The sequence below is a fragment of the Myripristis murdjan genome, chromosome 1 (genome assembly GCF_902150065.1).
Source record: "Myripristis murdjan chromosome 1, fMyrMur1.1, whole genome shotgun sequence".
Taxonomy (NCBI): Eukaryota; Metazoa; Chordata; class Actinopteri; order Holocentriformes; family Holocentridae; genus Myripristis; species Myripristis murdjan.
Window position 1 is genome coordinate 10689054 of NC_043980.1, and position 11854 is coordinate 10700907.

The 11854-nt window shown below is 42.5% G+C and overlaps 1 protein-coding gene across 6 annotated transcripts in view; it reads right to left on the bottom strand.

Annotated features, from left to right (window-relative positions):
- micu3a (mitochondrial calcium uptake family, member 3a) overlaps window positions 1-6645 on the bottom strand; it is a 40647-nt gene extending 34002 nt beyond the window's left edge. For all 6 annotated transcript variants that reach the window (XM_030063279.1, XM_030063270.1, XM_030063285.1 and 3 more), the window contains exons 1-3: window positions 6364-6645; window positions 2623-2770; window positions 950-981 (exon numbers count right to left, since the gene is read on the bottom strand). In XM_030063279.1, the coding sequence (XP_029919139.1) occupies window positions 950-981; window positions 2623-2770; window positions 6364-6633 (450 nt within the window). In that variant the 5' untranslated portion in view covers window positions 6634-6645. The remainder of the gene's footprint in view (window positions 1-949; window positions 982-2622; window positions 2771-6363) is intronic.
- Window positions 6646-11854: the final 5209 nt, after the last annotated feature.

The window sequence follows — 11854 nt, forward strand, 5'->3', positions numbered from 1 at the left end:
AAATGGTGAACTGACAACAATACCTTACATATCACCTCTACATCACACCAGTGGTGCTGTTAGCGTTTGCTCAAAATTAAAACCACATTTCTCATTAATCCTGTTGCTTCTTGTCACAAAAGAATGTTGTTTCTTGTCCCCACGCCCTTTCTCTGTTGTCTTTGTCTTTTTTGAGGAAGATGAACTTGTTGCAAGGGATTTTCCCAAATACTGGCCTTTCACTCCCTCCACCATTTGCCATTGTCAGAAACTCTGAAAGAATTAGCTCTGTCTGCCTTCAGTCCATACTCTGTGTTCATTTTGTCTGAATTTGTACAGGTTTTCAGAACGCTCATAGATACACACCAAACAGAGCAGTACAACTGGAATTAGTGGGGGCAGTGTAGCCAACTCAAGTGAGACCGGTCTATGAGCAAGACACAAAAACGAAATTTTACATGTCACGTGTCATGATGTATTTAATAACCTCACAGAGAACTGCTGTCTATAACACTGCCTCTGCTTTGCCTCTTTGTAGCAGGTACGTTATTACGAACTCCTTCACCATCACCATGTTTGTTGTTGTCAGAAACTTTTGACTCTGAGCCGCCCTCTAGTGAATTTATTGCCTAACATCAATGCCGATGTAAAGGACGTATTAAAGTATGTGGGCAGTGACGACTACACTGTTTGAAAAGGATGTATTTATTTTTGTACATAAAGTGAACTTAAATGAGCCTTGGGAAGAACAGCCTCTTCCTGTTTTATGCTTCCCACCAGATCAATGGAAGCTGCCAATCAATCACAGTAACTCCACCAATGCCCAAAAATTTTCGTGGCAATGATTTATTGATGTTAAGATGCTACATGGAGAACCTTCACCTAGAATGACTCTGAAATGTAGAAGTGTGTACAAAGCCGCTGACAGAACAGAGATATAAGAAAGAAAGAGACAGTGTGTGTTTCCCACCTGTTTGGTCAGGGACCTCCAGGGCCTTCTGTCTGCGAGGGAGTGAGACAAAAGAGGAGAGAGGAGGAAGGGAAAGAAGAGAAGAGAGTTTGGGTGGGCTCAGTTAGATAGGATCTGTATGATCTAGAAATGGGTCTTAATGTGCGCGGCACAGTCACAACACACACTCACCGCAACACACACCAACAGACACAGACATACGCACACACAAACATGGCACAGTACTGTATATACACTCTCATCATCACAGGCCCATTTGTTCAGTCTAAAGTGCCCTGTGCTTGTCTTTGTAGTATGTGGAATGTCCCTGTAAAAGCATGTACTACTTTTGTTCTGTTTTATACAACAGAGTTCATCTAATTCAACTTCAAAGGGGGCATTAGAGGATGTCGGGTGCTGAGAGGGTATGTGAAGCTGTATCGTATGTCAGTGAGTCAGTGTAGATGTAAACATACGCATACAGGTGCACAGCTTGCACGCGATACACTCACATGCCCACTGACGAGGGCACATTAGTTTTTGGGGCTCTGTGTGTATGAGAAAGTGTGTTAAATTCACTCAAATTGCTTTATTTCTTCTGCAAATAACAAAAAATCTCCATTTTTGAGGAAACTTTTTAAAAGCGGTCACAAGGGTAAAAAAATGTAAGGGTCTTAAGGGTGAAGTCCAGGTCAAGTTTAGGTATTCTCTGGTTAAGGGAGAGAGTTAATGTGAGCAAATGGAAAGTCCTCCAAGGTAGTGTGTGTGTGTGTGTGGGGGGGGGGTCTGACTAACATTAACCTCAGACTAAACAATAGTTGTAAAGCCATCTGCTTTGAGGCTGGCCAGCCAGGACTAATCTGTTACTACTACCAGCAGGCTGACAGAAACAGAAAAGACGTGTTTCAGCACAGCATTTTAAAGAGCTCCAAACATTTCATCCTTCTGGTATTAACAGTGATTTCGGGTGAGATCAGATTGAAATCAGATAAAGCTCAAATGCATCAAATCCAAGATTACATGCATTCAAAATAAACTGAAAATCTGGTCCCCCAAACCAACTTCAGAGGTGATCACACACACCAAAGTGTAAATAAAGTGAATCTCTAAATAACATGTGGAAACTGCAGAAATGGATATGACCTTTAATGCACATAAAAGTGCACACAACTCAAACAGATGTCAAGCAGCTTAGAAAGAAACAGACTTGTCAAAGATGGATTGGTCAGGATATTGGTGGATGGGGAAATACTATGACAGGAGGTAACATGCATGTAAATGAGTTCTTTGGCATAGGAAAGAGAAATTCAGATTTTTCACATAAGGTGAAAATGTAATCTAACTAAATCATAACATGTACATGGACAGGGGGGCAATACTACAAATACATCTAGGTTACTTAGAAAATAGCTTTGAAATTTGATGCAAGGGAAGAACATAATCTAAGTCGTAACAACATTAAGATTTTTGCTAACTCAACCTAAAGGAACAGTAATGTAGTGTTGGTATGCCTTTCACTCAAACATGGCAACAGAGATTATGAATTTCTGGCAAACTATTTGCCCAATAGTAATGGTTCTGGACCGAGAGATGCAATTTTGAGCCAAAATGTCAGCTCACATCTAAATCAAAATGGCAGCCACTTTCTCACAGTTAACATCATGAACCAAGCAACTGTGTGGAACTGTACGTACTGCGTGGTTCACTCATGGTGACCGACTCGATGAAGTTCTGCGGGGTCATGTACAGCTGCCCTTCATACTCCACGGAGCTGAACAAGCGGAAGCGATGCTCATGAGACGACATGTACACATCTCCATCCTCAAAGTCAAATTGATGGGCCTGCAGACAAACAACAAAAATATAATACAAAAAGGCAAAGTAGTAGCAAAGTAGCGTCACAACACATCAATGGCCAAATTTTCAGAATGGGTGTGCTTGCCAAAAAGTTATAGGAAAAGTCATAGGAAAAGTCCCACAAAGACCAGAAAAGGCAGCAATTCTCCAGAATCCTCTGTGACAAGCTGCAGCTGCCTTTTGTTTTTGGATTGTTTTTGAAAAATTTAATCCATGAAACAAAGATAATAGCAACAGGTCTCAAAAATTCACTGTTTTGATTTGACTAGCCAATTTGAGCTTTGTAACCAAACCAAACTGTATTTATTAGCACATTTTGTACAATCATATGCAATTCAAAGTGTTTAACAATTAAACAAAATACAACATTAAAGAGAGAAACAAACACAATAGCAACCTTTATATCTATAAAAGTGAGTGAATTTCAGCATAGGAGCAACCTGCTACTGTAATAAAACAGAAAACAAACCACACAGTGGTGGGTTATATACCAAAGGGGCTAGCAAAAGTTGACAGATTTATTGGCTTTTAATTTAATTTCCCAGCCTGATAATAGTTTGAATGTGACCCTGACAACTGTGATGGGTACATTTTGTGAAAAGAGAACGCTCATCGTGTATCTGGCAAAGTGTAAACTGCATGTGCCTCCTCGCTGCCTTTGAACCTCCATAATGAGGAGATCCATCTATTCTTGGCATCAGCTCTCTCCATTTAGCTCACTGAGATTATAAATAGAGTCAGCACCTCTGGCGCAGTGCAATAAGGGGAGAATGGGAACATACACACACCCACAACCACACACACATGTACCTTGCTACTACTCTCTTCTTGATTAGCATCTCTCTCTCTCTCCCTCTCTCTCTTCCTCTCTCTCTCTCTCTCTCTCTCTCTCTCTCTCTCTGAGAAACGGAGTCTTCAACCTGATTAGCTGCAGTAGCAGAGAGCCGCTGCTGTGCCAACAGATTGTGCTGCATGAGGCTGTATAATTAGCAGAGAGGCTTTCCAAATTTAAACCTGTTTGGCTGCAGGGCCTGAGAGCACCGAGGTTCCTGCTCAGCTCAGCTAACATGCTAATGAGCACACAGATTCATTCATAAAGCTTTGATGCTGCCTTCACCAAGGGAGCTTTTGAAGGCATGAATAGGAGATGAGGGCTTGACTTTATAGGAATGCAGTGGAATCAGGAGCAGGGATGCCTATGGCTCTGTCTTTGACTAATGAATGAAGTTTATAAAGTTCTACAAAGGGAGCCAGGTTCATGCACCGTGCTGCACCACATGCTGTCAAAAGTAACATTAGCTCCTTGGAAAAAAAATAGCAATTAGTTAAAAGTATTTTGGAAGTTACTGCATTATTTAAAAGCTGGTGCAAAATGCTTCCTCTCATTCCGTTCTTCCTCTCTTCCTTCCTTTATTTATTTCTTTAAAAAAATATATTTTTGACATTGCTGCTTTCCTAGCATGCACACTGGAAAGGCAAAATGGAAGAAAGAGAGGGAATCGCAAGCAACAAAGGTCAAGAGCTAGACTCATACTTGCAACTTCACAAGCATGTATGGTACTTCAGATATCAAAGATTGAGTAAAATGTTGTAAACAAATTTAATAGATTCTCAAATCCAAATCTCAAATCAGGTGAAGCGGCATGAAAACTAATCCTGGCAGCTTAGTTTGGGACCTGAGCTCAGTAAAATATATTAAAGACCCATAAATCAGGTTTCTGCAAAGCCTGCCATTCTTTTTCATATTTAACAGCTGAAGCTAAACTCCCACTGAATGGCTCCTTATGCTTTCTCCTCACCATGAATGAATGTTCATGTTCATGTTCATGTTAGATGCATGTTAGATTACAATGCGGATCAATTCACTTGATCAGAACTTTTTCTTCAAATTCTGTGATACTGGGAGCCTAGGATTGACAGCTGTTTATACTGTGGTATTCCCTGTATGTCAATGAACTGAAAAGGAAATATCCGGTGGGCTGTAATAACGCAGAATGGATGCTACATTTTTAATGAACTGTAGTTTCAATCAACTGTATATTATGAATTGACTGTGCTGATAGTAAACTGACCCAAATGGTGGAGCATTCCCAGTGTTGATTTCTGCTCTGTTCCACCAACTACAATTAAAATTCAGTGAGCTGTGGAGTGAGAGTGGAGATACCCCACATATGAAGCTGCAAGTGTAAGAAGAACATTAGCCCAAGGCTTCGTGGGATCTGAGCCCAGGGCTAAATGTAGTGTGAAAAGGGCTAAAAAGTCAATTCTGAATAGAAATAAACCCTTAGCACACCTAGATCAGTGTGAATATTTTGTGTTATTTGGCACAGGTGTGAAAACATGCTCTGCAACTTGAACAAGGTCTTCCATGTAGAAGATATATTTTAGTGAACAGGTCAGCAGGTCAACAGAGGTCATGAGGTTTGTTCAACTCACATGCACTGATGACTAGACTTATTTTTTCACCATGTAATACAAATAAGAGGTATAGCTGGCATGATGAAAGGAAAAACACTTCATACTATAGGAAATCACTGTAAATCACAAGGTTGAGTGGCACATTGTAATAATAAAAGTAGCATGCTACATCACATTAATAAAGGTGAAACACTACTGTATCAAAAAGAGTCAATATTGTTTAAAGGTTTGAAAAATTGTTTAATTTAATTGATAATTTAATTAATTTAAATTACAAGTAAATGTTATTCTTTCACTGAACAGCAGCTAAGCAAAGTGCTTGCTAAATAATGCACAAGCACTGCTGAGTGGAGATCAGATTAGTGCATTAATGCGCATAATGTGTCGTTAATATTGAATGAACTGTTATGTGATCACATTTGTGTTTACAGATTATATCAATATTTATCTTCTAGCACCTTGTTTATGACTTGTTTTAACTCATTGTATGCCCTTTCGTTTTATTTGATTTGAAAACTTTGTACGAACAGATACGATTATTCACTTAGTGAACAAGTCCATTTTAGAATATTGCAGCAGTAGTTAATAACTTGTTCATATTAAAGTTTCACTTATTACTGCTTCTTGAAAATGAACGTGTTCAAGAAAAAAAAAAAAAAAAAAACAGGCGCGCGTGCACGTGCTGTCATTTCAGCACCAGCTCGAGCGGAGAGCGCCGCTCCTTCCCTGCATCCACGCGCGCGCTTCAGCTTGAAGAAGCCAAATAGTGATCCAACTGTTTCCACTGGGCGGGCTGGAAATGAATGACACAGTTTACCCGCTCCAGATGAGGGAAAAAAACAGAAAACAAATACAGCCAGGCCATGGGGGAAAAAAAAAAAAAAAACAGAAACAGATCCGCCTTGCTAAATCTGTGGAGGAAGGAAATGCCTTCGAAACACACAGGGGCTCTTTCCCGTTTTCTGTCGTTTCCCGTTTTTTTTTTTTTTTTTTTTTCACCTCAGTGACAGACGCTGCTCGACACCGAGGCCCTTGTGTCAACACAGCAGCACAAGTAACATTTCAGAGCAGTGACAGCTCACTACGCGGCAACAACAACCTTTTAAAAGCCTTACAGCCTTGTTATCTCCATTATTAAGCGCTTTTGTTCAGTCGCCTACCTTCTCCTTGGCTTCGACGGCGGGGATGGACGGCAGCAAGCGGCGACCGTTGATGCTGTTTCTGCCCATCTTCTTCTGGGCTCTGTCGCCCGTCGTGTCGCTGTACAAGTAAAATGCCACGGCACCCCCCGTCGCAAGACACATCCCCACTGCCAGCCGTCTCCGTCCCCTTCCTCCAACGGCGGTCTGAGTACCCACGACCTCGTTTCTCGACGCCGACCAGCGGCTGAGTTTGCCGGCCAGCGCTGCCACTCTGCGGAAAGCGGCCATTGCTGCTGCTGCTGCGGCGGCTGCTGCTGTGTTGCTATGACGGTGGGAACTTTGCAACCGCACAACTATCGCGTTTTCCGCGCTTTCATCGCGAGACCTCCGCCGCTCTGATGGTGCTGAGGCTGAGGCGGTGAGGGCAAAGTCCCAGGCGGAGTGAGGGCAAGATTTGATGCCTCACTGCGTTTTTAGGGGGGCATAGTCAGAGATTAATTTGCTCAGTGAATTATAAACTGAGATGACACTGGAGCTCACTTTGCCCATCTTGTTAGGCCATAGAATAGAATTTAACAGGATCCGTTTGGATGTTAAATTATATTTGTTCATATTAAGTAGTATCAAACTAGACAGCCTAAATGTTGATGGGACTTTTATGGGAGAAAAGCATGGAGTAGGCTAATGATTTTCCAGTTATATATGTATTTTATGGTTGGTTGCCAAATGATGATTTGTTCTTTTTATTTGTTTGTTTATTATGGTATCCCCATTAGCTGATGTCGCAATACTCAGCTAGTCCTCCTGAGGTCCACTGTCTCATTAAAAATCTGGTGCATAGGCTACAGAATATTACCTACAAAATAGCCTACCACATAATACACACAAAACTGCTGAATTTACATTACAATTTTATTTATTTTTTTTACATTACAAACAATAACAGTCACCAGTGCGTGTCACTCCTATGATGGTCATTATTTACACTATGTCCACTAAGGAGAGGTTCTAATTATTTGTGGCTGGGAATTCGGTGACATTTATGGTGATGATGAACAACTAAAGGGCATGTGTACCTTTATATTTAGCATTATATAGTTTATCAACAATTGTGAACGATGTAACACTACAAAAAGTCATGGTTTGCACTATCAAGAAAGAAACTGACCACATGAAAGAGACAAATTCTAGCAAATCATAACTTTTTATGATCATGCTTATTTTAACGATCTGTTGGTGTACATGTTTCACAAATAGCCTATAGCTCTGTTTTTTTTTTTTTCTTTAATACACCTTTGAAGCAACAAATGCTAAACGAGATGAAAGACATCTCGGCTTACGAGGGGGAAATTAAGTGACCAACAATATTAACATCTTCAACTTTCACCTTTGATTGAAGGTCACTGTTGTATCAAATTCACACTGGGAAGTGTAAGATCAAAGCAGCCTATCGAGACCAGATATCAAACGAATATCAAAGATGAACTCTTCATTTAAGTCCTTGCTTATAAGACTAATGTTAACCCGATGGGGCTTTTTGGGTGACTTTGAAGCTCGGAGTTTAAAGGAGAGGTCTAAGAGATGAGCTTGTCACCTGCTCTCACAAAGCACGGTGGATCACTCTCCCCTATAAGCTCCATTTAGTTTAGAAACACATCAAACAATAACTATCAAACCAGTTGGTTGAAATTAACACATTAAAGCTCCATTGATATACATAGATCCATTACTCCAAAAACTATTGCATGTTTCCTTTAATTTTGCTCCCACGTCCCAAACTGAGTCAGTTTGTGGCATAATATGAATGCACCTTGTTAAAGTTCCTATAGGTTCTTAATAACTAAACCCAAATCCTTAAAAATAACAGATGCCCAATATATTTGATAAAATGTGCCATATTTGCATGAATCGAGGCTCCACAACGGTTTCCATAGATCCATATGAACCCCCAAATAAAGCCACAGACCCCTGATCATGCTTCTTGTTCCTCTTGATTATGTTGGACTGTTTTGCTAGGGGCTAACACTGGTGGTGAGAGTGAAAACTCTGTTTACAAGATTCATTCTTACGTGCTGTAATTTCTAGTGGATAAAACTATAATTAAACTCTTCTTCATTTCGCTGGAGGGACCCGCTGAGTACAGTTTCGCGCCCCTGGAGGTCCCCAGACCCCAGTTTGAGAATCACGGGCATTAATAACCTCTAGGCTGTTTATTCAGATATTCCATTATCCAGGCTTTCGATTAGATTGTAATTTCTCTACCACCCACACCCCACATGTAGGCTACGCGTGCGTCCCTCTAACCCTGATAGACCAAGGCGCACCAGAGCAACATGGGCCCCTCTTCTCCCTCTCCTCTCCAGTAGCCCTAAACTGTAAAAATAATAATAATGATAATAAAAAAAACGATTTGTAAAAACACACCATGTGACCCTGGAAACTATTTATCTGCTCCGACAGGGTGACCGTGGAAATTTGTCGTTGTCGTTGACGTCGTCTTTGTGACCGGATCGATACCCAATAGGCTACATCAGGATCTGATCAGCCTGGAGGCGATTCCGATCGATCGCGCCGCCTTTAAAAAGGTATTGTGTGTAGATTGCGACCGTGTGTGTGTGTGTGTGTGTGTGTGTGTGTGTTGGGTGGAGAGGGGGCGTTGAGGGGTCATAAATACTAATGAAGCAAGGGAAAAGGGGGAGAAGGACGCACGCCACACGCGCGAGTCTCTCTCCCTCTCTGTCTGTCTCTCGCACTTGCACACACACACACACACACACACACACACACACACACACACACACACACACACACACACACACACACACACACGCACAAATGCAGACAGAGACGCTGCAGCACATAATATAATCTCTACACGCGGTCTATAATAACATGCAATATAATATAAGCGCATAAAACCATACATCTGTCCCACAATGCCTCTGTCTTGCTGTCACGGCTGGAGAAATCGACGTGGGGGCAAAATGACCTGGCCACACACACACACACACACACACACACACACACACACACACACACACACACACACACACACACACACACACACACACACACACACCTCTGCACCGTCAACTCATTTATCAACACGACTCCCAGGGGAGTGAGGAGGGGGGGCAGCTGTGTGTGTATATATATGTGTGTGTGTGTGTGTGTGTGTGTGTGTGTGTGTGTGTGTGTGCGCGCGCGCCTCGATAATCAATGTAATAGAGCACGGGCCCCTGTTGAGATAAAGCCAGTCTAAATCAACCATGTAAACTGCGGTTAGAGCATGAATAGGCCAAACAACTTCGAGCTGAGCTGGTTTATTCACAAGGACTGAATGAGGGAAAGCAGTGGAAGATCCTTCACAAAGGTTGTATATCTAAAAATAACAACGAAAACAACAATAACAACAACAACGAATCTGAAATCCCGTCAAGAAACCCCCCTGAGAGCATTGCCCTACTTAGACATATTAATCACATTCTTTCATTATTAATTGACAATCGATAGCTGACATTGTTTCATTACCCTGAGACCAGTGATGTGGTGTTAAAATACAAGGAAGGTAAACTATGACCTCCAGCTTTTGATGGTCATTTGGCAAATACCTCAGAATGAAAACAGCCTCACATTTTTTTTTGGTCTCCAGAAAATCATTAATTTAGATGCTGCTTTGTCCACATGCTTTGTGGACAAAGTAGCATCTCAAGTTATTTATTCCCAAAGCACTTGGCCACAGTGGGAAACAAGATCAAGCAGATCAGAGCTGGAAAAACGGCTCAGTCGACATGGCCCACTGTATGAAGAGCGGAGCAGACTGTGAAGAGCAGGTTATTAGGATCAACTACAAGCGGACTGCTGTTTTCCTCCAGTCCTCCAAGTGTCAAGTGTCGGGGTATTTTTAAGGTTGCAGTTCAAACAGGTATATTCCCTTCTTCTGGTTGTTATTGCCTGATCCCCTTACAAGATCTCTCTACTTTGAAGTCTTTGTCTCTTTGATTCGTCTTTTAAGACCACAATTAAGGATATATGGGCTCCTGGACTGTTCAAAGCATCGTACAGAGATCAGTGAGGGGATTGACAGTCAAGTGATGTCGTTTGCACAGGTGTGTGTGTGTGTGTGTGTGTGTGTGTGTGTGTGTGTGTGTGTGTGTGTGTGTGTGTGTGTGTGTGTGTGTGTGTGTGTGTGTTTGAAACACGCGGCTGGGTTACATAAAACAGGGGCAATAAATCAACAGCTGAGTGTGAAAATTACGCAAATGGGGGCTTTCCTCTCCGCTGCCGCACCTGAGTCATTTCTAAACGGGGCGTGGGGCTGTAAAGCGTTTAGGGTAATGGCAATATCACTTTCATGCTGTTTGACAGCACTCTCCGTCTCTTTCTCTCTATCTCTTTCTCCCAAACACACATACACACTTTCCCCTCTCGCTGCTGGTGTTGCGCATTCCCCTCTCTCGCGCGCGCACTTCGATAGCAAAAAAAAAAGATGGCAATGTGGCTCGCTGGTTGATGAGGTTCAAACTCACCAGCAGGCCTGTAAAGTGCTGAAGTGCCCTTGAGCAGGACACTGACTCCCTATCAGCCCCAGGGGCACTGTTTTTTTTGCTGGGGAGGCGGGAGGCAAGGGAAGACAGATTAGTAAAAAGTGGGCCTGTCACATTATTTTATTATGAATAATAATAGGCCTTTGTCCAGCTGTATTCCGTTATTATTTTCTCCTATACTTGTCCAATTTGCCCTCCTCGCTCCACTGAAACTGCACATCAAAGGTATGAGAGAGGGGAGCGATGAGGAGCTGGATCAAGGAGCTCTGTTTCAAACGGGAGGAGAAATGATCTATAAAGGGGGATATTGGGCCTCATTTGCATTAAAAGGCAAGTCAGGGTGGATTTCCATACGTAGCGTTATATAGATGTGAAGAGGAGTGTGTGCTGGCTGTGCTCACTGCGCTACAGGCTGCTAGTACGCTTCCAGAGGAGCGGTGAACGCAGGATACCCGCAGAAAAAAAAGGCAGAAGTGAATTAAGGAGGTGACGAGGAGGAGGGGGGAAGAGAGAGAGAGAGAGAGAGAGAGAGAGAGAGAGAGAGAGAGAGAGAGAGAGAGAGAGAGAGAGAGAGAGAGAGAGGAAAACCCTGATGCGCACCGGAGCAAAGGGGAGTATCCCGAGGTGGAGAGGAGAGAGGGAGCGGATACCAGAGAGGAGAGAGGGATAAATAGCAGAGGAGACGAGAGAGGGGGGCATGTGCAGCTGCAACCGAGGATACCGGGATATATCAAGATAACGCGGGATTTTAATCTCAATTAGATGAGATTCTAATTAGCAACACTGGTGACTGCGCCAAAACGCGCACGCAGTGGGGATTTTCTCTCTGAGAGCTTCGCCTGTTATACGTCCAACTTTTGCTTTTTCCCACCTTCCCGGTTTGACCGTCGCCCGCTTGTCCATTTCTCTGCTCATCACTCCGGCTTGGATCTCTGTAAACCGGATCGGGTGTCTTGTTTGTG